Genomic DNA, 25,039 nt, shown 5'->3' with positions numbered 1-25,039 from the left:
AATCTGCTGCAATTTTGCACCAGGGACCAGCAGGTAAGGGGGTAGTGATTAAAGGTTCTTTCCTTTGTGTGTGTTTGTGGGCCCTACAAAAGGTGCACATTGAGACCCTCCTGGTAATGTCATTGCCTATTGCAGGCCACCAAACTGACATATTTGCTCTCTGACGACACTTGGAGAGGCCTTCATGGCTTCGGCTTAACACCTCCTCCTTCATCGACTCAGGAATGACAATCCTGTCCTCATACAGGAGCAGCCCATTGACAACAGACAAGGAATCTTTAGCGGTATAATGGCCGCTCAGCTGGAAGGGTATGTGCTTTAGCCAACCCTTGTTGAGAAAGCTCATCACTGCCTGAAGATCTGCATCTTCCTCTGTGGCCTCTCTAATTGCATCGAGCTTTGATTGTGACGGCTGCTTCAACATATGCCTTCACCTCATCCTCCATCTCTGAGTGGCAGTGCCCTCTCAGAGTATTCCGAGAAAGTGTGTCTGCCACCACCAAACATTTACCGGGGACATGCACTGCTTTTACATTGAAGCGCATGAGGCGCATCAGTAACCGCTGACATCGTAATGGGGCACGATCGATATCATAGGAGTTAATGAGTGGGACCAAAGGTTTGTGGTCTGTTTGCAGGCAAAATTCATCCAAGCCTTGAAGGTAGCGGACAAACCGCTCGCATGCCCACACCCCAGCCAGGCACTCCTTTTCGATTTGGGAGTATCTGCACTCCGCTTCAGTCAAGGTTCTGGAACAGAATGCGACGGCACGTGCTGCATCACCGTGAACTTGGAGCAAGGCAGCTCCTAACCCAAAACTACTCGCATCAGCACTGACTATTGGTTTCGCAGGGTCGTAATATGCGAGAGTGGGAGCTGTGGCTAACTTGCACTTTACTTTGTTCAGAGCCTGCTCGTGGACTTCTGTCCAAAGCCAGATTGCATCCTTCTTCAGCAGAGCTGTGACTGGCTGGAGCTCCGTGGAAAGCTCTGGCACAAATTTTCCTAAATAATTAATTGTTCCCAGAATTTGCCTAAGCTCTGTCACATTAGTGGGACTAGGCATATCAGTGATTGCCTTCACCTTGGTTGCATCAGGCTTGATTCCTTCATGACCGATTGTGTGGCCAAAATACTGCAGCTCAGATTTGTTAAAGTGACATTTATCACGGTTCAATTTCAGACCTGACTCTCTGATGGTTCTCAGAACAGCCTCAAGATTCTCGTCATGCTCGTTTTGGTCCTTGCTGTAAACAAGTATGTCATCCATGACAACTACAGTGCCTTTGTGTCCAGTTAGAAGTCTGCTCATTTCTCTTTGGAAAATTTCAGGTGCTGAAGTTACCCCAAACGGTAGTCTATTAAAACAGAACCGTCCTACTGGAGTTATGAATGTGGTCAACTTCATGCAGCTTGGGTCCAAAGGGATTTGCCAAAACCCTAAGGATGCGTCCAGAGTAGAAAATGTAGTAGATGTCCCAAAAGGGGACCCATAGAAAAAGGTGGGGGGGGGGAGGAAGTTAAGTAAACAGTCTGTCGCTTCAAGCTGTGTGTGTGTCGTTGATTACTATTACATGGTGTCAGAAGATTTCATAATGTGATAAATGGACACTGTGAGTACACGCCCAAGACTCATCTGACGAACGAGAAATGTTTATCGGATTGCAACGAACTTTGTATTGTTTACATCATGTCCGAGAATGAAACACCAGCGCACGCACACACGGAGAGTTTTCATGTCAGCGCTCCTGACAAATTTGACTGTGCTGACGGCAAAGAGTGGCCGAAATGGATCAGACGTTTCCAGAGATACCGTGTCGCGTCGGGACTGAACAAAAGAGATGACGAATTCCAGGTCAATACTCTTATTTACTTTATGGGTGATGAAGCGGAGGATATTTTGAATGCTTCCACTTTAACGGCAGATGAAAAGCTCAGCTACACTGCAGTTGAAAACTGTTTCAATAACCATTTTGTGGGAAAGCATAACGTCATTTTTGAGAGAGCCAAGTTTAATATGCGCAAACAAGAACCCGGCGAGTCAGCTGATAGCTTTATAACGGCCGTCCATAAGCTTGCAGAACATTGTAATTTTGGACCTTTAAAAGACGAATTAATACGTGATCGCATTGTCGTGGGAATAAGAGACAGGTCTCTTTCAGAAAAACTCCAGCTGGACTCAGACTTGACGTTAAGCAGAGCTGTCGGTAAGGTGAAACAGAACGAGATGGTAAAACAGCAGCAGGCTATTATGCGGGGCAGTTCTTCACAGACTGATGAGCAAAGTGAAGTGGATGCAGTTTCAGGACCAGTAAAAAGAAAACAGACAACGTATAACAGCAAACAACAAGCAGGATATGAGACGAAACAGACAGAGAATGTACCAAACATGAGTAAATGTTCAAGATGTGGCAGAATCCCCTCTCATGGTTGGAAAGAATGTCCAGCTAAGGATGCTGAATGCCGTAACTGCCACAGAAGGGGGCATTTTGCAGTAGTTTGTCGTTCCAGGCAACAGGTGCAGGAAGTGTTCGAACAGCAAGATATACAGGAGGACTCCCTTTATTTAGGTGAAGTAAAAGACCACAACACAGGATGGTATACAGACATAACTCTAAATGTGGAAAACATTTCATTCAAAATTGATACCGGCGCTGCGGTCACAGCCATCCCCACAAAACTATATGACTACAGGAGGGACGGACCTTTGATGGAATCAAAGAAAAAACTGTGCGGGCCCAATAATAAACGGCTACTAGTGGAAGGACAGGTAATGTGCAAATTGGAAAGCAAAGACATCTCGACCTCTCAAACTGTTTTTGTAATTGATTCACTTTCCAGACCCCTATTGGGCCTGCCAGCTACTGAGGCATTACAGCTTGTTGAACGGATTGATGCAGTCGAATTAACTGAAGAAAAGTTCAAAAAGAAATTTCCAAAAGTATTTACTGGACCAGTCTGTCGCTTCAAGCTGTGTGTGTGTCGTTGATTACTATTACAGAAAAAACACAGGCTCCTGAGAGTTTGGGGGCAGCATCCTCTAATGTTAGGAGAATAAAGCGCTCACGTTTTACAGCCTGATTCAAACGCTTGAGGTCAACACCAATCCAGACAGAACCATTATTTTTTACTACGGGCAACATTGGGGCGCACCATTCTGTTGGTTCAGTGACTTCAGAGATTATTCCTAAGGACTGCATGCGCTTGAGCTCCTGTTCTACCTTAGGCAACAGGGGAAAGGGAATTCTGCGAGGGCTGGCCAGACTATAAGGAGTGGCATCTGACTTAAGTTCAATTTTCACTGGTTCACATTTGAGCAAGCCAATGTCTCCATAGACATCATTGTAGTCCGTGATTTCATCCACCCTCTGTACTAGACCCATTTTACAAGCAGTGCTTCGACTGAGCAAATTGTTAGCAAATGGCCTATCTACAACAAAAACACAAAATTCAAAGAATTTCCCTTTACTTTCAGTATGTGCTAGGAATTTTCCCATACAGCTCACTTTTCCCCCAGGACTTCTCACATTTATACTGGTTTTGTCCAGTGGAGGGTGCCCTTGTAAGCTCTCATATGTACAGCGAGACATGATGGTGATGTCGGCCCCAGTATCAATTTTGAACTTGACTGATCTGCCCTGTATAGGTAGAGTAACGCACCACCTGTCCTCAGAAGCATACTCATTCATCACAGACCCGAGGAAAAATGCATCACTAGTCTCTGTGCCACACACTACCGGCTCTTTGACATTTTTCATTTTACATGCAATGGCAAAATGTCCCAGTTTATTGCATATCCTGCATCGCTTAGTATGTGCAGGGCAATTATTCTCTATGTGTGTGCAATTACAACGAGTGCAGTCTATGGCTTGTTTCCTCTCACCACCCTTTTCCTTATTTGGTGGTCTCGTAAAGCGCTTCGTGCCTTTCCGGTGTCCGTGCTGTACCTTGCTCACTTCAGCAGCCGCTCCACCGCTCGCATTTTTGGTCTTAATGAGCTCAGACTGCCGCGCGATCTGGATCGCTTTGTCCAAAGTCAGTTCAGGTTCCATTTGTAACCTTTGGGAAACGTCACGATCTGCAATCCCTATGACGACTCTGTCCCTTATTTGTTCCTCTTTGCTCATGCCGAACTTACAGTATTCAGCCAATTCATAGAGACATCTCACAAAAGCCTCAACAGTCTCTCCCGACCGCTGTGTGCGCTGATGAAAACAGGCCCTCTCATGTATGACGTTCCTCCGGGGAATGAAATGTTCATTAAATTTGCCAACAACAGTCTCATAATTATTTGCATGCGATGCTTCGGCAAACGTGAACGATCCGAATATTGCTTCGGCATCTTTACCCATTGCATAAAGCAGGGAATTGACTTGTACTTCACCACTTTCCTTGTTCAGCTTTGTTGCAATGCGAAACCGGGAGAACCGCTGGATCCATGCAGGCCAGGTCGCAGCCTGTGCGAAGTCGAAAGCCTCTGGTGCGTTGAACTTGGACATTATACCACTCAAAATAAGGCGAACTTGGTCGTGGGTGCAACATCCACTTCTGACACCATGTCACGAGAGGGAACAACAATGTTATTTAACGATTAGGCGTTTATTTATCATAGACTGCATGAGCTTAACAATTCAGTGAACTGTGTAAAACACGCACCCCTTTTCCCCCGGGCTCTCCCTATATAAGGGGGTGGAGTCCCTGCCAATACAGGTACAATTTGATTGGCCAACATAAGGTTCCACACACACAGCAAACACCAAAAGGTACAAAAATCCATAAGTGCATCAGTTAAATCACACACACTTCAATAAAACCCAACAGGGCACTCACTACATGCCAAAACCACTCTGGCTAACTACTAAGCCGTCGTCAATATAAAACAACATGAACAATGGCACATGAAAGATAATAACCTGCCCTAATACCCCCTATACACACACAATTACAAACACACATACAAGCCTGGGGGACCGGTAACAATTAATCAATCGCATTAAACCAGGACTCCCCGGCGAATAAGACACTTCATAGATACACACAATTTAGTAAATCATAAAGGCAGATAATGGGCTGCTAGCCTTCTTACCCGATACCTGACATGGGGTACAGCGTTTGGGTAAACAACCAGCGGCCGCCGAACTTTAGTTAGGGAAACCCAAAGCTACAAACTCAATCCCAATCGCTTCGCACACATCACAGCGAAACATCCAACCCACGTCCCGGCACGGTAGTCTCGGCAAGAAGCTCAATAGCACTCGCATACCAAATCCCCCCCCCAACAACAACAACAACAACAACAACAACAGACCTCATACCTTTATTGATTCCATTAGAAATGCAGCACAGGTGTTTGTGTTTGTTATTTTCCCCTAATGAGACGCAAGGCGGATAATACGGGCGCAACCACTGTCTTCCCTCCCCTTGCCTAAAACAAAGGGCTTACACTTGAGTAATGCCTACCTTTGAGGCTTGTTTCAATGCGTAACATAAATATAATGTGTTAATTAACAGTATACTGTATGCTGATATAAAAAACGCTCATTAATCTTGTTATCAGGGTAACCACACCTTTTAACGAATTTAGATAGTTTCTCATTAATTAACGAATCATTATATAGGACGTTTAAAAAATCTGTATAAAATAAAATATTTTCTGAGAATAAGTTCTGACAATGTAAGTTTGACGAGAAGCCATGTTTTCTCCATCCGTCTCATTTACACGTCAACCGATTATAGGCACTGACTGACTGTCACAACTCCATAGATGGCTCTTCAGGAGAACAGCTGCGAGAGCGCGAGCAGATTCGTCGGGAAGAGACACGTGACGGCTCACTCAGCGCATGACTGTGACGTCGAATACAGGCGCCCTCTCGCGCCTCTAAAATGAAGTGACCTTTCTTTTTCGCCCTGATACAGAATCGGTCCGCCGACCGGCACGAACAGAGTACCGCATTCGCAAGATAAGGAGCTTCCTGACACGGCCTGAAAGGTAATATTATCAGCCCCATTAAACCGATCGCGTCCGCCTCGTTGATGATCGCAGATGTGGTATTTAAACGAAATGGAGGATTTTGAAGCGGTTCTAAGGAAGGGTGGTGTAAGGTTGCGTAAGCTTACCGGTACTCTTCAAGAACAAGTGTATGGCAAAGAAGGAATGTATAGGGTTTAATAACAATCTCTGTATTTTTGTAATTGTAACAGCAGGAAGGCTCGTTTTTGGTAATTGAGCCGCAATAAACATTCAGTAATTAATGGGAAATGTGAATGGGAACGTTATGGGAAGCTAGCCAGATGTCCGCAACTTGGATCTGACGCCCGTTTACGACTTCGGCTGTGTTCTTCAGAAATGTATAGCTTATCTGAGAGTCAGTTGATAAGTTAATTTAGGATTTTGTCACACGAGCTTCTCATTAATGGTAAGCTAGTTCTAACGAGCTATACTTCAGTGATTAAGGCTTCTTTTAATGAAGGCGATTTAAGGTTATCCTCGGATGAACAGCATAATGCCGAGATGTTTACAGATACGAGTTTACAGAGATTGGATGTCATGAGAAACATAATCCATCTACCTAGGAACCAAGAAACGATGCTTTACTTCTCTATTGGTGGTGAACTGACCTTATAAGCTTTCTTAGACCTTGATTTGGTCGATTTATGTCTTGAAGCTTATGGCTTAAGCATGTAGATGCTCCATCCTTGAATGACCTTCTGATGATCTGTCCGCTGTGCTTTAAACCTCGCACCCTTCAAACGCCTTTCTGCAGTGTTTTCACCTCTCCTTTACTTCTAGGTAAATATGGGTGACGTTGATAAGGGAAAGAAGGTTTTCGTCCAGAAGTGCGCCCAGTGCCACACAGTTGAAAACGGAGGCAAGCACAAAGTGGGGCCAAATCTTTGGGGTCTTTTTGGACGCAAGACCGGTCAGGCAGTGGGATATTCCTACACAGATGCCAATAAGAGCAAAGGTAAGGCTTACTGATGATGTTACAGTTTGTTTGCTGTTCACAATATGATGTAATGACAATATATAACACATCTTTCTCTTTACAGGCATTGTCTGGAGTGAAGACACCTTGATGGAATATTTGGAGAATCCCAAGAAGTACATTCCAGGCACAAAGATGATCTTTGCTGGGATCAAGAAGAAGGGCGAGAGGGCAGACCTTATTGCATACTTAAAGTCAGCCACATCATAATACAGTTGGAGAGCGAGGAGACTGCAATATTTAAATTAATTGTTTGTTGTTTGGCTTTGAATGTCTTTAACGATATCTATTCAAATAATGTGACAGATCAAGTGGCCAGGATTATTCATTCTAACATGTGGCATGCATCTAATGCCAGTTCATTTTAGCAGGGAAGATTTCCACTTCTTTGTTTATCCAAGTAATTTAAAAATGAGTCAGAGTTACTGAATATCCCAAGTTTATCCACTTAGTGAATGAAATCTGTGGCCCCTGGTTTCACAAGAGCTGTTGTACATTAAATTATTAAATTGTACTGAACCCTTAAAGTATTTGGATCACAATGAGTGACTGAACAAGCAGCATGCTTATTGGCGACTAATTGTATCAGATGGATTTGATCTGTCAAATAAAACGGTGAAAACTGCATTTTTGTCACGTCTATTCATGTTCTAATGCATTTGCCTGCTGATGTTTCTGTTTGTGCACTTTAGCGATAGCTCACAATTTCTTCAGTTTTACCTTTTGACTTTCAGTTCTCAATGTACCAAGCAGACCCTTTAGGAGAAGTCGGATGACAATGTACTTGAGACCTTTAAATACAGTGTATAAAGCATGAGGTATACTCTTCTTCCTCCGAGAAATTCTGACCATTTTTTGGTAAAAAAGATGCAGTAAGAATATTTTCATTATGATTTGCCTGGAATTTTCCTAGAAATTGCTTTTCCTGCTGAGGGAGGTTGTACTTTTTTGTTTTTTTCTTCTTTTTTAAATCATGGCCATAATTCAGTATAAATGGTGCTCTTGGCTTTAAGATAATGGAAGCATTGTTCCTCCAAGCAATACTGAAGCTTTCATGTCAGGAAATTCTGTCGTGCTGCCATAAGTGATTAATTATAACGTTATTATAACATTATTATTATTACACAAAATGATATTACTGCAAATTGAATACCACTTAAGTGCACTCAGATTGCTTTATGTGCTCTGTTTTTCAGATTCATTACATCCAAATTACGGATTTACTATCATTCTTGAGAACTATCATTCATGGATATAAGCACAGACACCTGATTTCATCTTTAGCTTGTACTGGTTGGTTAATTGTCATATGTGAACTGGGTTCAAAGGTCAGCAGGGTATAGCTTCACCAGTAAATCTCAGACAAAAGTTATCGGTAAAGTTTGGAAGATCTCATATAAAGTAATTGCGTAGCGACTCTGGCCTAACAGACCTTATCAGCCTCAGCTTTGATTGAACTTGATCATTAAACGTAGATACGTCCAGTACTCATCAGAGAGCAAAGTCCGAACAGAGATCCCTCAGAAAGTGCACCGGTCTACAAAAACTTTTATGTGAAAGTTCCTAATATATTTGGAAGATTACAGAAATGTAATAAACTTGCCCGAGTCATTAAAACGGCAACGGTTTCAATGTCATCAGCAGTGTCATTTCAAGTGAAATTGCCGCCACCTACAGGACACCGAAAGTTACGCAACGACATTTTGTAACACTCTTTTTAATTGAACGTAAAGGTTGCACAATCAACATGCATGTTTGTTGAAACACGCAAGACATTATGTCTAAAATTGGTCTATATTCTGTATTAATGTTGTTTGAATAAACATTTGGAAATCCATGGCTTTGCAATATGCCAATGAAATATATTAACATTTTTGTTTATGGTAGATGTAATTTCGATGCTGTGACATTTAATATGGATATATTTGTTAAATCCTGTTTATTTAAAGCTTTACGACTAGAATGTCTTGTTGATTTATGCCTTTGACATAAATAGGGCAAGTACACTGCCCGTCTGTGTTTGTCATTGAGAGGAACCCCTGCCAGATCTTGTATATCGGTATAATATGTATTTGTCTGTAAACTTGTTATGTACCCTTTTATTTATTTATTTTATTGTATTTATTTTTATTTTTTTCCTTTCATTTTCTTTTTCCTTGTTCCTTCTTGTTGAGTCATGTGTAATGTTTTTGTTATATAGTGAGATATGGCACTGTACTTGCTACTTGTTGACAATAAAGCATTAAAAAAAAGATCTTGTATATCGAAGATGGAGCAAGTGTTGGGTCACAACAGCATCGTTTCACTTCTCTTGTTTGACATACGATCTATGAGCAGGCTGTGGACACAGGGATAGTCTAGTGAATGTGTGTGTAATAGTGTAATAAACATATAAAGCAAACATTTATTATCCCTTTTGTGTCAGTTACATCAACATTCTCAAGGTGAATGTGTCTGATACAGGAACTGAGATAAGGAATATGAATAAGACATGAGCTGGGAGGGATCAGAGGACGGTGCTGCCACAGAACTACACTAGAGAGCAGCAGTCAGCTATATTTCATTTTCTTTCTTTCTTGTGTAAAAATGCAGGGGGAAAAATAGAAGAGTTACAGTTACAAAACTCGCATGCAGATTGGCTAATAAAGATGTTATTATTCTTTGTTAATTAAGAGACTACATGAAATATTTGTACTTTTTAACAACTTAACAACTGCAACACTTTATTTTACTTATGGGCTTCAAGGATAACATTCAGAATAGTCAGCAGATTAGTCTCTCTGATGCAATACACTTAAAAACTGTGAGAAGTTAGCCTCTTTATATACATTATGTGCCATGAATTCACCAAATGACAGTATATTTGTGAGACTGACTGCCTGGCTTTCGCAAAATATACATTTACGTAAACCATTTTAGTTCCAGGAACACTTAGTAATATAAACCATTTTGAGTTCCAACAGAATATTACAAGCAAAGAAAACAAAATTGCATGCTTTCACACTTGTGAAATATGCTTGACAGGGTAAATAAGAAAAACAAAACACTTTTAAGATTGAGTAAGTTCCCAAATCTGCAAGCTGTTAACCATGGCAGTAATTTGAATTATGATGATATCATCATAAATACATATCATTCATTGTTGACTGCATGTCTTCTGTGGTATACACTCTAAAAAATGCTGGGTTGTTTCAACCCAATCTTGGGTCAAATATGGACTAACCCAACTGTTGGGTTAAAAAGCTCATTTAAAAATGTAACCAAAATTTAACCCAACAGTTGGGTTAGTCCATATTTGACCCAACATTGGGTTGAAACAACCCAGCATTTTTTAGAGTGTACTGTTCTTTAAGCTGTTAATATTTTTATATAATTTCTAAATTAGGAAGGATTCAGTTAAAAAGTCAATTTGATGTCAACATCTGAAATACTGAAAATTATGTTAACAAAAAAGCATATTGATCTATGTTAAAGTATACACTTAAACCAGTCATGAAACTCGTAAAACCAAGCCTTTATTTTCTCGGGGATCAATTGAGATTTGTTGGGTGGAGCTTCTAAAGCAAAGTTCTGTAATGCACTGACCACACACTCACACAGCCAGAGTGGACCACAGAACTTTCCCCGAGGAGCCACGGTTGAATGTGTGTGTTTCTCTGTATAAGCGTGTCCATATGTTCATACTAATTTGTGTGGGTATGCAACTTTTGGAAGATGAAGCCTATAAGTCTTTTTGAATTCTAGATTTGTCTTTAAAATGTATCAAACATTTACTGCAATCATTTGGGCTTCAGTCAGTTCGCTGGCAGTTGCCTTGAGAAGGTTACCCACTGAGGACCAATCAGCTCCTGAGGTTCCTGGGAAGTAAAACACGTGTTAGAATTTATGCCCACTCTCTAGAATGAGCTGACGTGTCTCCATGCATTAACTTCAAACTGTTGCAACAATATTTAGGAGAATCCTAATTTGACACAGTCTGTAATAGGAGGTCTTATTTTATACAACCCGCAAAGGTTTATTTTGGCATGTTGAAACAAGAAAAAAAAAGTATATATGTGCAATATATGAAAACATACACATATACTTTTTCCTCCCAATGTAGGCTATAACAATTCACCAATTCCGTTTTCAGAAGCATATTTAAGAATCAACAATGTAGTACATACTAGCCTACATGTGAATTTGTAAAGAGCTGAGAGCTGTTGTTTAAAACAACAGTCATCCATGTTTTTGCACAGGTTCTCTGCTCAGGTTTTGTATCCAAAACTTCTCAAATTACTCTGTGAAACAGTTCAAGCTTGGCATCACTTTAAGATCTGCCTAAAGCTGTATAATTTAGTGCGCACGCTTTTCTGAGTTTAATGCATCACCTCCAAAAACATAAACCAGAGGCCAAAGCCACTAATGAAAGTTTCATTCTGGACTGTAAAGTGTCTGCTTACCTCACGGCTGACCGGTGGCTCTCCTGGCTGAAGCAGTCTGAATGCATTGCTGGACCCTTTCTCTCTCTCTCTCCTGGCTGAAGCAGACTGAATGCATTGCTGGACCCTTTCTCTCTCTCTCTCCTGGCTGAAGCAGACTGAATGCATTGCTGGACTCTCTCTCTCTCTCTCTCTCTCTCTCTCTAAAGGAATGTCGACGTGGAGCTGCCAGACGTGAACGTGTAGGGTGCTCATGAACGCGCTCATCAGAGATCTTCTCTGAGCTCGAACCCTTGGCATAGGTCGAGAGTGGGCATGGCGCTAATCACAGCTACCTGTCACATTTCGTGGCGTGTTGAAAACTGAGGGGGAAGACATTCTTGAAAGACGGACAATGCATGATTCATCTGAAGCTGTGTTTAAATACATTATGTGCATTTCATTTGATAATGTAGCCTATTACGTTGTACACTGTGCATGTTTAATGTTGGGAACATTTCATCAAAACAAAATCCTCATAATGGCCTCACTTGGCCATTTTTATTTTTTATTTTTTGCTTTTTTTTTGCTTTTTTATTACAAAACTTGTAGAAACATACAGAAACAGGGAAGCGAGACATGAATATATTCCAACAAAAAGCAATTATAAAAATAAAAACACCTCACTTGGCCATTAAACTTGTATTAAATTATATTTTTACGTAGCCTAGACTCCGAAAAGAAAACCAGCAGTTATTATGCCTTTATTTCACGTTTTAAGAAGTTAAACTTTGCTTTTTCGTTATCTTTCTCGAGATCAAACTGTTTCATCAACATGATTATTGAGGAGGAAAGAAGGCTGTATGTTGTAAAGTGATGAAGGCATGTCTAGTTGAGTTGAAAGCTGTTATTGGTCGATGCTTTCTAGTAGGCGGGTCAATGATAATATTTGTGTTCTGCTGTTTAATTGGCTGATGGATGGTTCCTGAATTTGTTATCTGCTGTTTGATTGGCTGATGGAGATTGTGGGCGAGTCCCGTCTGTATTTGGGGTGTTAGTTACACACGCGTGTCGTTAGATTTGATTCAGAAATATGCTTTGCTGACACTTGTATTAGACCTCCATCAGACAAATCGTTCAACATCAACTGAAAGACATGGACGACCCTTCAGCTCAGTTTCAACACGAGGTAAGTTTAAGAAAACAGTACTTTGATAAGAAACCAAATATGTTTTTTTGTCAAACTTTACAACATGGACTGGGTTCAATCCATATATACATCCATGAAATTTGGGGCAACTGATGGAAAAGGGCTCATTTGTTTTTTTGAAGTTGTGTAATAATGTTTTTGTGTAATAGCAGCCTTATTGTAGAATTGCTGAGATCTTAAAAGTTACCTGCGAAATGTATGCAGGTAAAAATTAAAATAAGAAAGGACAGGACTAGGCTATTAAGAATGATAAACTTACTAAAGCGTTGCAGTGTTCAAAAGAAATAAAAGAAAGCCATCAAACATTACTGTTTTGTGGGATTTTTTATACATGCAGTTTGGACTTTATTTATTTGTATTATTATTTTTGTTATCTTTACTGTCATCATCTTGAAGCAGTGTGTGTATATACCCTGCAGTTCAAAAGTATGGGATCAGAACGTTTTTTAATGTTTTTTAAAGACGTTTCTGAAGCTCATCCAGGCTGTATCTATTTGATCAGAAATACAGAAAAAAACTATAATTCTGTGAAATATTATTGCAATTTAAAATAAGAGTTTTCTATTTTAATACACTTTAAAAGATCATTTATTCCTGTGATGCAAAGCTGAATTTTCAGCATCATTACTCCAGTCTTCAGTGTCACATGGTCCTATAGAATCCTAAGGATTCTTTGATGAATAAAAGTAAAAAAGAACAGTGTTTATTAAAAATAGACATTTTGTGTTACAATATACCTGTACACAATTCAAAAGTTTGGGGTCAGTACATTTTTCTTTCTTTTTTTTAAGAATTAATTATTTTATTCTGCGAGGATGTGATGACTTATATTTTGATGAAAATGTTTTTATTTTGAATAAATGGTGTTTTTGTTCACTTTTTATTCATCCAAGAATCGAAGAAAAAGTATCGCAGGTTCCAAAAAATTATTAAGTAGCACAACAGTTTCAACATTAATAATAAATCAGCATGTTAGAATGATTTCTGAAGGATCATGTGACACCGAAGGCTGGAGTAATGGCTGATAAAAATTCATCACTGCATCACAGATATAAATTATATTTGAAAGTATATTAAAATAGGAAATCAATATTAGAAATTTCAATAATATTTCACAATATTAATGTTTTTCTGTATTTTTAATCAAATAGATACAGCCTTGTTGAGCATAAGAGACAAAAAATCTTACAGTCCCAAACATTTGAATGACAGTGTGTGTGTGTGTGTGTGTGTGTATATATATATTAGTGCTGTCAAGCGATTAATCGCATCCAAAATAAAAGTTTTTGTTTACATAATATATGTATGTGTACTGTGTATATATGTATTATGTATATATACATTTTAAAATATAATTGTAAAAAAATTAAGTTACTTTAAACTGTAATAATTTTTCACAAAAATATTTTTAAATCAAATAAATGCGTCCGACTTCTTTTAAAACATTTTTTTTTAAATACAACCCCAAAGTGTGTAACAACTTCAACCCCCATTTGTAGTGTATTATCATAATAAGTAGTGAAGTTATTTTGAAGGTCTAGCATAGGGACCGTGTATATTGATGTGCCGATATAATAAATGTATATGCACATTAGATATATATTCTTAAAAAAGCAATTAGAGCGTATTTTTGAATTGCAAAAGAATCCTTTTTTGTATTTGAATATTGGGCTGTAAGTGGGGAGTGGAGGACAGTCAGAAAAGCTTTGGGCCCAAGGTCTCTGTAACATTGGGGGAGGCCACCCACATTAAATTAGTCTCATCTGTCATGAATTCAAGTAACTGGGTTGGTTAAATAAACATTTCACTTTGTGCACCTGATCCAGACACACCCAAGACTGCACTACTGTTTCAGGGTGGGTTGCCATTTACCCCAATGAGAAGAGTTAATTCATAAATCAGTTCTCTTTTATGCACACAAAGATCTATCAGCCTGTCTACACTTTAACACAGTTGCATCATCACACACCCAGCTGTAGGCGTGTGTATTCACCTTTCACTCAGCTTACCTTTATACCTTCTTTCTCCCAGTTATTCTTGATTTTTTTGTATTATCTGATTAATTGTTTTCACTTGGTTGCTCAGTGAAGTAAATTCACAACCTCCTACGTAAGCTAGAGCATTTATTTACTTGCGTGACTTCAGTGAGAGGGCAACAAGTTCAAGGTCTTTATGACTGACTCCATTATAAATGCTGTGACCACCGCTTAGAAGTTTTGTTTGTGTACCAGCATATAAAGTGTGCTCACTCAGAAGACCGCAGTGTCATGGCCTTCAGGTTAACACACACGCTTTTTACACGGAAACAGCAAAGCTGGAATGGACATATGCTGATTATAGGGTCTGAAAATGGTCAAATATGCTTGAAAACATTTTTAATCACAATGTGCACAGCTCAATAGCTCACCTTGTAAACACCAATGGCAAAATCTTATCACTGATAATGAATTAAAATGACTAATGAATAGGTTGAATAGGTTACAAATTAGACTTTAAACCACAGTAAATGGCAAGCTGACTCCTGTTGTTCCCTAGTGTGTGATTCTCTGAGAAGACCAGTACATAAAAATGACAGTATGTTAGAACTAAACAACTTTGTTTTTTTCTTTGCCACTGTAACATTTTGTTTGCTCACTGGGGGAAACAACATTTATTTTGAACAACCCCAAAAATCTATATATTTTAATTTTTTTTAAATACATTTCAAAATAGCCAAAAATATATTTGCTAAAATATGTTTCAAATATATTGTGAGTCATTATTGGCTAAATATATTTTCAACACACACACATATATACTGTATATATATATATATATATATATATAGAGAGAGAGAGAGAGAGAGAGAGAGAGAGAGAGAGAGAGGTCATTTTCTGTATATTTTTGAAAATACATTTCATTTTTAAAAAGCATTAAAACTTTCACATTGTCTATAACACATGTGAACATATATCATTTACATAAAAATCAAAGAATATATACACTAGGCTATATACAAAAATTAAACATTATTAAATCATCATAAATCTAATTTTGATATCCAGTAGGCTACTCCACAAACATGTATTTAGCCTAAACATAGGCTACTATTGCTTCTGAAATACAATTTGATATGTATTTTGATATATGAAGGTTACTAAATATATCAATAAAATCAATTTCAAAAATGTATTTCATATAAGCAACATTAAGTATACATTTAAAATATTTTTTGCAGTATTGGATAGTAAAACTTTAAATTAAACTCTAAATTAACCTGAAATTAATTGATCTGAACTGAACTCAAAGGTCTGTTGTACCTGAAGAAAGCTATCTGCATTCCCATTCATCTCAATAGCAGTTGTTCTGCTTTACTCCCATAAGTACGCAGTTTGGATTCTGCCATCTCTGCTCATGGGCTCATTCAGGTTTTTTTTTTTTTTGAGCCAATCACCTAAGCCATAACTGGATTCATGCCAACCAGCCAAACATTTACCCCTTGTCTGAACTGATCTGATCTGCACTGAAATTAACTTGTCTGATGTGAACTGATCTAATCTGAACTGAATTGAACTTACCTGAACTGAAATGTTTCTATTTTCAGTTCCACATCTGTAGTGTGCACCGTAGATGTCACTGACATTTACTTTAAGTAGAAAACAAAGCAGAGACACAAAGCACTTTATTGGTCTAGTGTCATATTTCAGACTCCCTCAGTGGCAGCACAACATCTGACCATACAACCAGGGCTCATAAATGCACTGATTACCTTTTTATCATATCAAAAGAAGTAATTACAAGTGATCTTACATCAATGATTCTCAACCTTTTTGACTCCAAGGCCCCACATTGTCCACAACGCCTAAGCCATAACTGGATTCATGCCAACCAGCCAAACATTTACCCCTTGTCTGAACTGATCTGATCTGCACTGAAATTAACTTGTCTGATGTGAACTGATCTAATCTGAACTGAATTGAACTTACCTGAACTGAAATGTTTCTATTTTCAGTTCCACATCTGTAGTGTGCACCGTAGATGTCACTGACATTTACTTTAAGTAGAAAACAAAGCAGAGACACAAAGCACTTTATTGGTCTAGTGTCATATTTCAGACTCCCTCAGTGGCAGCACAACATCTGACCATACAACCAGGGCTCATAAATGCACTGATTACCTTTTTATTATATCAAAAGAAGTAATTACAAGTGATCTTACATCAATGATTCTCAACCTTTTTGACTCCAAGGCCCCACATTGTCCACAACTATATTCAAAGGCCCCTTAACTTTTTCAGTCATTCGTAATTTACTGGTTAAGTTAAAAGAAATATATTTTTTAATAAGTTAGTTTCTTGTACATTCTTTTTAAAAATGCAAGTTTTCTTTGATTTTTTGTTGTTTTTGCTTTTTTATCATTTTAGGTGGCCTTCTCTGAAGTTTGCTTATAAGTTGTCTAATATGTTGTTCAGTTTAATTGGTTTTGTGCATTGGTTCTGATAAGGTGATATTAAAGCATGTTTCACTGTATTCATAAAATAAAATGATCCGCCCTGATAGTGTTTATTGTTATACCATGCTACACCAACCTGAAATGTTTACAGGTGTATTTGGTAAGAAGGCACCTGCCAAGCAAATGAATGTGAATGCAAATCGGCCACAAAAACATGACTGATATTGTGAGAGTTCACTGAAAGTTTATGCAAACATGCTCTTATTGTAATACCAGTGTGCACAGCCACATACAAACATGGTCAATTGTCTGTTTTACATGATGTCTTTCTGTTTAGGATTTGATTGATATTTTATGGAGGCAGGATGTCGATTTGGGGGTGAAGCGAGACGTCTTTGATGGATGTCTTCGGCAGAGAGAGGAGGAGATCATGAGAGCAAGAGAAAGAGAGCTTAAAAGGATAATGCAAAGGATACAGAAACTAGACAAGGAAACTGGAGAGTTTTTGCCTAGTCCTTCATCTGTGAACTCCCAGGTGACCATTTTATTAACTACACATGTAAACAAATTAACAGTGTGCATCCCTAATATTAATAAATCTCTCAAATGAACACCTGTGTGCACACCCACACACTCTCTATTGTTTCGTGTTGCTTACAGAGCTATTTTCACCATGTTTTAGGCTGTGCCCTTCTCAGAGACATTGCATTCTACTGAGTTTACTCAGCGTTCACCTGTTACCCAGAATCCTCTGCTGTCTGCACTGCTATTCTCTCAGAAGTCTAAGAAGCCTCCTTCTCAAGAGCAGGCTTTTAGTGAACTGTTGTCACTGCCTGACTTACAGGTACTTATGTACACAATGCAGGAAGACACACACAGACATGCCTGAACTGGTGCATGGTTGGCGTTTCATTATGGAATAAATTTTCTTTCTTGCAAGTTTACAGACAAAGTTACATTAAATTTGGGTAACCGTAAGTTGTAAGAGGCTGTATGGTAATTATAAAGCCACTGAATTTATTAAATCACAAATAAGTCAGCACATTCTTAATAGAGTTGCCTTTCTACCTTAGAAAGATATAGTGAGCATTTAATGATGGTTTAAATGAAGTGTAAAAAAGATTAAAAGTTAACATAATTGACAGCTGCCTAAACTGTTGTTGGTAGCTTCCATACAAGATTAGATCTATATTTTAATATATTTACTCATGTATTATTTCCAAATTGTAACTACAGTATGATTCAACCTGTTTATTTTAAATGTGCTTTATAAATTAAAGAAGAAAAGAGGTTTTGTCTTGGCTGTGAAGTGAGTGGCAATTATATTTGCACAAACACAATTTCATAAAAGTATCTAGTTGTCAAATCAATCTGTTAGGTATATTTAGGTAAACATTAATACCAGATAAGGGATTATAACCAAGTATCTAATCAGTAATATTAAAAACGTTAAAGCAATAGTAATTCATTTGAGGTGTGTGCTTATTTGCGATATGATGAGTTAATGTTTAGATTTTTCATGGAATAGCATGAAGGTAATGTCCCCACTATCGTAAAATGGCATTCTGACATATCACAATTGTCTCTAGCATGGCCTTGTCTCACATGTAACCCACAGCTCACACAATCCACTCTCAGAAAAAAAGGTACAAAAGTTGTCACTGGGGCGGTACCTTTTCAAAAGGCACACCTTTGTACCAAAAGAGTCCATAATGGTACCTTAAAGGTACATATTAGTACCTAAAAGGTCCAAAAGTGTAACTTTTGAAAAGGTACCGCCCCAGTGACAGCTGTTGTACCTTTTTTTCTGAGAGTGGATCCTCTGCTAGGATAGTGACTGCATTGAGTGTGCTTGTGACCACTGTCCTGTTTCATAAAATAACAAGTGAGACACCCCTCAGTGAGAGGAGAATGTGCTTTTGGAGAGAGGGAGCGGTCTGATTCAATGGCCAAATCTGGCAGAAGTCAGCAAAATGGCAAATATCACTTACAGCACCTTTAATACTTTTTCCCCCCAAGTGATAAAATGGTCCCAATCACTTTAGAACACATTTTGTGTTAAATTCAATATATTCTTTTTCAATGCATGTTCCATTTATTTACTCAAAACTACAATAAAACAGTAATATTGTGCAATATCATTACAATTTGAAATATCCGTTTTCAAATTTAAAAATAAACATGATTTATTCCTGGGATGGCAGTGCTGAATTTTCTGTCACATGATCCTTCAGAAATCATTCTAATATGCTGATTTGCTGCTCAAAAAGCATTCCTTCTTATTTTCAAAGCTTAAATATTAAGTGCTGTTTAATATTTTTGTGGACACTGTGATATATACAGTATATTTTCAGGATTCTTTGATGAATAAAAAGCTTCTATTTGAAATAGAAATCTTAGGTAAATCCCTTTCATGTAACTTTTCATCAGTTTAATGCATCCTTGCTGAATAAAAATTAATATCTTTCAAAGAAACTTAGTGACCCCAAACCTTTAAACAGTAGTGTAAATATTTTAGATTACCATGTACAGCCTATGCACATTTCCAATAAAATCTCAGTGGGCATATGAATAATACGCAATCCATTGATATACATGTTATATTTTTAATACAAGTAAAACATTTGTGACTCCAAAAAGTTTATACGAAATATATATAAATGTGGAGGTTGCAAAATAATATCATACCTCTTTGTAAACTGCAGAATAAAATAATCAGAATAATTTTTTTCTCACAAAAATTTCAAAGAACACAGCAACATTATGCTAGTGTTTAGCTGCATCAAAGGACTGCCTCTACATTAAAATGTTTAAATAACATATCTTACATATTATAACACGTTTGAACTTCCTATGAACAGAATTCCTCATTAACACAGAAACTTGAGTCTAAACTTGAAGTTTATTATACTTCATAGTGTAGGCACTTTCCATGTACACATAATTTTAGACAAAGGCATCACACAGTGGAAAAAAAGATTTACGTCAACTACATTTTTATATAAGAGATCTAATTCTACTGTTGCAGCAGGCAGGTTCCTGGTATGGCATTGTGAACAGGCAAAGAAGTAGTTTGGAATTGTGTTGGGAACACTTGAAATATTCACAAACTTTGATTTAATGGCCCTTTCTCCATCCTACTGATCTATAAAGATGGTTTAGCCTCAACAGAACTAACAATCTTTTAATGCACATAGGACATTAAAGACATCAATCATTTCAGCCAGATCAATCACTTCAGATCAGAGGAGTGAGAAATGTTGGGCAAATTGAGGTGCTCAGGGTAGTGAGCCTTTGGAATGGTGCAAGGACCCCGACTGGCTCTCTCGGTCGTGCTCCTTAAAGTAAGCCTGTTCAATACGATGGCAGAAGGAAAGCAGGTTGGTGTAGGATTTAACCTTTTCGGCAAGCTCGTCGTTGGTCAGTTGTGTGGTGAGTATGGTGAAAAGATGACCAAACACTAGAGCATCTAGTTCAGTTGGCCTGTGACATTGAAAGTACAACAATTAGTGAAGACAGCATATGAAAACAGAGTTATGTTACATGTCTATATGTGTACAGACATTCAGAACTCACTGATGCTCAACTTCTGGTATTGTAGTGTATGTGCACAAAACGTACTGTTTGTTGAAAAAGTAGGGCTGTGTTCCCAATCGCTGTGACAAGGCCTGACAGCACTGACTCACATCTTCATACACCTGAGAAGAGGAAATCCGCACGAAACTTTATGTACCGCACATTGATGAAAGAAAAACACACAAACTGACTTGGGACAGTGAATTACACTGAATTAATATATGTGCACACAAAAAATACCTGCTCCAGACTCTTTCCAGACCATCCAATCGCAGTCATCTTCCTCTGTACCTCCCACTGCTTCTGATAGGCCAGAATGTGATTGAGGGGCCAAGAATAGGGACTACTGTATCGTGGCCTAGAGATCTAAACACACACTCCCATTAAAAATCTAACATGATGTTATATATTTATATATCTATCTATCTATATGCTGACATTTAGTGCCACTGATGTCATCTTTGTTAATATGATATATTATATATGATTTGGGAACATCCTTGCACGTGACACATACCTCTGTAGCAGTATAGTCATCACACCACTGGATATACAACTAGAAAGAACAGGTAAAGTTTCACTAGTCTGCACAGTTTATCACTTTTAAAATATTTATGTAAAGATAAAATACATATAATTAGAGAAATCCACAAGCAAAGATACAAAATGTGCTGGAAATTGAGCTTTTTTTATACAAATGTATCAATCAGATTTTGTGCATATGGCTACCATTCAAAGGTTAGGGGTCAGCAAGTGTTTTTTTTTTTTTTAATGAATTAATCTTCTTTTATTGAGCATGGATGCATCATATTGATCAAAATATACAATTGTTACAAAGTAACATTCCATTTCAAATAAATGAAAGCAGCACAACAACATAAGCAGCACAACAACAACATAATATTAGTAATAATAATAATAGTATTTTATATTATATTAGTATATTAGAGTAATATATTAATAGTACATTCGAAGGATTTCTAAAGGATAATTGACACTGAAGACTGGAGTAATGGCTGTTAAATGTTCAGCTTTACCATCACAGGAATAAATTGTTTTTTATATCAAATAAATTATATTTTAAAATATATTCAAACAGAGTTGTTTTTGTAAAACATACTTCATAATATTACCTTTTTACTGTATTTGAACCAACTAAAAGCAGCATTGGTGAGCATAAATACTTCAAAACAAAATTGTACCGACCCCAAACTTTTGAAAGGTTTTGCATACCGACGCGTGCAGGTCTGTACCTCTGCAGTCAGCAGCATGTTATTGACCAACTCCATGTAAGCCTTCATCTCTGCCCTCTGGACATCATCCAACCAATCACTCAGAGAATGACCCTATGGACAGCAACAGTCAAATATTGTAGGATTCATGTGGAATTAGTTTTTAGAGTGAGAGTGATACCTTTGCCTTTGTGAACTGAACAATCAGCCCCAATTCTGACACAACTTGATTTCCAACGTGGATGAAAGGAACCTTCCCTAATGAACAGAGGAGAAGAAGAGACATTTCAAGACATATAAACAAACTCTAACTAATACATTCATCCTGACAAAGCCCGAAGCTCTTAACCACCACCCTTCCAACATAAGATAAGACTAAGTAAAGCATTAAAAAAATAAAAGAAAAACCTGAAAATGAGTGCCTGTAAAGTAAAGAGTTTGGTTGCTCACCTGAAGGTGACATGTATTCAGCATTGGCACGGCAGGACACCAGCACTGGCAGGCCACACATCCTCAGAAAAGTCTGCAAAACAAGAATAACTTCACTAACAAAAATATATATGTGGGCTTCAAGTTGCAATGTGAATTGGTGAGTGTGTAAATTGACAAAGTGATTAAGGCACTACTTTTCACCTGAACGGCCAGAGAGGATGCAGAATCTGACAGCAAGATTTGATCCTCTGCAAAAAAAACCAGAAAAGAATATTAATGTGTGTTTCATTTGACATCTTTTGCAGTTGCAAAGAGTTCATTCTAAGTGTATAACTACTAAACAGCTTCTTTTTTTTTTTTATCGGTTACCCTTAAGAGGTTGGTACAGAGTTGCATTTTCAGGCCATGGCTCAGCAGCTGCAATAGAAAATGACATGATATGAAATCTCACAAATAATACTGTATCTTTCCATTTTTTAGAAACTCTGACCCTAAAATATCTATCTACGCTCTATGTGGGCTTACATTACATTAATAAACATTTAATGGGTTTCTTTATCTTTGACCCTGACAGTAGCACTGAAAACAAAAGAACTGTATCTGCTAACATCTCAAATAAAAGACTCGTAAACAGAAGCAGTGGCTTAACTCTACTAATATGCAGAGAAATGAAATGACTGTGTTGAAGGTAAATACCGATTATTATCATCTTGACCTGCCCAGCTCTAGCACAAAACACTAACACAGCCATATGGACTCGCTGCATTACACACAAGCCAAAATATTACCTGCAATCTGAGAGACGAAAGCCTCTGCAGCAAGAGACATGGCGGCGCAGAGGAAATCTACTTTAATCTAAGCACAACAACTGATCGAAAAACTGAAATGGCATTCATTTCCCACACAAGGGCAAAGCAAGCTCCTGTCCCAGTGTAGTGACGTCACTCTGGAGTTTTTCCTGCTTTCTAGCCAATCACGGTCCTCCTCCTTCTTCTTCTTCTTTTAATTTTATTGGTGGTTGGCAAACCAACTTAAAGGTGTATTTACCGCCACCTATTGGACTGGAGTGTGGGCAGTAGCTTGATAGAAAGGAAGGAAACGATCATTTATTTTTTACCTATATATTTCTATTAAATTCTTTCACGTATCCCAGTATTTTTCAAGTAATTCATTAGGATACTATGTATTTTCCTAGACATTGTTTTTTCTAGCAGATTTCCATGTTTTCATGTTTTGTTTTCCAACTTGTGTTTCTAACTGACTTCTTTCTTCTGCCTTTTACAATCTAATAAAATATGTTTTAATGTCTCTTGTGTGTTGCAGTGGTTGCAAAGGCAAGTGGGGGCTCTGTCATGTAAAATTTAAACCAGCATGACCTATTCTAAGACGTGTAATTATCTTTCGGATACCTGCTCTGCTTAATACTACACTGTAAAAAAAATTTACAGTAAAAAAACGGCAGCTGTGGTTGCCAGAATTTTACCGTAAAAAATGCGGTAGCAACATTTTTGGTTTTACGGTTTTAACTTAAATTTACAGATAAATACCGTAATTTCATTAACTGATATAATGTTAATATACCAACCGATTGAAGTACTGAAATCTGTTTTGTACCTTTGTAATACACTAATAATTGTAATACCAAATGCAGGTGGTGATGAGAAAGTCACACGATGAAGCAAAGCCCATCACAAGCAGCTTTTAATTAATAACATGTATAGAAGGTGCACAGTGTTATTCACACAAACACTAAACACCATCATGGTAACACACATGAAACTGAATTAATGCAATAAACATTCATTTAACAACATAGCCTCTGCAGCAAGAGACATGGCGGCGCAGAGGAAATCTACTTTAATCTAAGCACAACAACTGATCGAAAAACTGAAATGGCATTCATTTCCCACACAAGGGCAAAGCAAGCTCCTGTCCCAGTGTAGTGACGTCACTCTGGAGTTTTTCCTGCTTTCTAGCCAATCACGGTCCTCCTCCTTCTTCTTCTTCTTTTAATTTTATTGGTGGTTGGCAAACCAACTTAAAGGTGTATTTACCGCCACCTATTGGACTGGAGTGTGGGCAGTAGCTTGATAGAAAGGAAGGAAACGATCATTTATTTTTTACCTATATATTTCTATTAAATTCTTTCACGTATCCCAGTATTTTTCAAGTAATTCATTAGGATACTATGTATTTTCCTAGACATTGTTTTTTCTAGCAGATTTCCATGTTTTCATGTTTTGTTTTCCAACTTGTGTTTCTAACTGACTTCTTTCTTCTGCCTTTTACAATCTAATAAAATATGTTTTAATGTCTCTTGTGTGTTGCAGTGGTTGCAAAGGCAAGTGGGGGCTCTGTCATGTAAAATTTAAACCAGCATGACCTATTCTAAGACGTGTAATTATCTTTCGGATACCTGCTCTGCTTAATACTACACTGTAAAAAAAAATCCGTAAAATTTACAGTAAAAAAACGGCAGCTGTGGTTGCCAGAATTTTACCGTAAAAAATGCGGTAGCAACATTTTTGGTTTTACGGTTTTAACTTAAATTTACAGATAAATACCGTAATTTCATTAACTGATATAATGTTAATATACCAACCGATTGAAGTACTGAAATCTGTTTTGTACCTTTGTAATACACTAATAATTGTAATACCAAATGCAGGTGGTGATGAGAAAGTCACACGATGAAGCAAAGCCCATCACAAGCAGCTTTTAATTAATAACATGTATAGAAGGTGCACAGTGTTATTCACACAAACACTAAA

At 37.8% G+C, this 25,039-nt stretch overlaps 3 protein-coding genes across 4 annotated transcripts; 2 read left to right on the top strand and 1 right to left on the bottom strand.

The window, feature by feature from the left end:
• The first annotated feature begins 5,843 nt into the window (after nt 1–5,843).
• LOC107581377 (cytochrome c-like) lies at nt 5,844–7,612 on the top strand. Its single transcript, XM_016266934.1, has 3 exons — nt 5,844–5,990; nt 6,792–6,966; nt 7,052–7,612. Exons 2-3 carry the CDS (start codon nt 6,798–6,800, stop codon nt 7,195–7,197), a joined length of 315 nt encoding a protein of 104 aa, XP_016122420.1. The 5' UTR covers nt 5,844–5,990; nt 6,792–6,797; the 3' UTR covers nt 7,198–7,612.
• Nucleotides 7,613–12,426: 4,814 nt separating this feature from the next.
• On the top strand, nt 12,427–20,282 carry LOC107581428 (nuclear factor erythroid 2-related factor 2-like). The gene is made up of 4 exons (XM_016266986.1): nt 12,427–12,576; nt 17,366–17,563; nt 17,711–17,872; nt 20,226–20,282. The coding sequence occupies exons 1-4, from the start codon at nt 12,544–12,546 to the stop codon at nt 20,280–20,282; spliced, it is 450 nt and encodes a 149-aa protein (XP_016122472.1). The 5' UTR covers nt 12,427–12,543.
• LOC107581443 (metaxin-2-like) lies at nt 19,904–24,227 on the bottom strand. Of its 2 annotated transcripts, XM_016267003.1 has the most exons (11): nt 24,086–24,227; nt 23,057–23,078; nt 22,638–22,685; nt 22,470–22,516; nt 22,287–22,359; nt 22,018–22,094; nt 21,858–21,950; nt 21,122–21,160; nt 20,845–20,970; nt 20,650–20,726; nt 19,904–20,511 (listed from the first exon to the last, which is right to left on the bottom strand). In XM_016267003.1, exons 1-11 carry the CDS (start codon nt 24,101–24,103, stop codon nt 20,307–20,309), a joined length of 825 nt encoding a protein of 274 aa, XP_016122489.1. In that variant the 5' UTR covers nt 24,104–24,227; the 3' UTR covers nt 19,904–20,306. The 2 variants fall into 2 exon arrangements, with proteins under 2 accessions (XP_016122489.1, XP_016122488.1); XM_016267002.1 differs by lacking the exon at nt 24,086–24,227 and having other exon boundaries at nt 19,905–20,511; nt 23,057–23,216.
• Between the last annotated feature and the right edge of the window lie 812 nt (nt 24,228–25,039).

This window comes from Sinocyclocheilus grahami, unplaced genomic scaffold, assembly GCF_001515645.1.
Source record: "Sinocyclocheilus grahami isolate Dianchi unplaced genomic scaffold, SAMN03320097.WGS_v1.1 scaffold34.1, whole genome shotgun sequence".
Classification (NCBI taxonomy): domain Eukaryota; kingdom Metazoa; phylum Chordata; class Actinopteri; order Cypriniformes; family Cyprinidae; genus Sinocyclocheilus; species Sinocyclocheilus grahami.
Note: the sequence above shows the minus strand (reverse complement) of the source record. Positions and strands in the feature narration are given on the sequence as shown.

Bases quoted from the DNA above. Each gene is read 5' to 3' on its own strand.
- LOC107581428 (XM_016266986.1), top strand. From the start codon at position 12,544: ATGGACGACCCTTCAGCTCAGTTTCAACACGAG. The intron at 12,577-17,365 runs GTAAGTTTAAGA...CTTTCTGTTTAG, and splicing joins CAGCTCAGTTTCAACACGAG to GATTTGATTGATATTTTATG. The intron at 17,873-20,225 runs GTACTTATGTAC...TAATGCACATAG, and splicing joins TGTCACTGCCTGACTTACAG to GACATTAAAGACATCAATCA.
- LOC107581443 (XM_016267003.1), bottom strand. The intron at 21,161-21,857 runs GTACAGACCTGC...TGTTCTTTCTAG, and splicing joins ACATGCTGCTGACTGCAGAG to TTGTATATCCAGTGGTGTGA. The intron at 20,727-20,844 runs GTATTTTTTGTG...TCCTCTTCTCAG, and splicing joins CTGGAAAGAGTCTGGAGCAG to GTGTATGAAGATGTGAGTCA.
- LOC107581377 (XM_016266934.1), top strand. From the start codon at position 6,798: ATGGGTGACGTTGATAAGGGAAAGAAGGTTTTCGTCCAGAAGTGCGCC. The intron at 6,967-7,051 runs GTAAGGCTTACT...TTCTCTTTACAG, and splicing joins AGATGCCAATAAGAGCAAAG to GCATTGTCTGGAGTGAAGAC.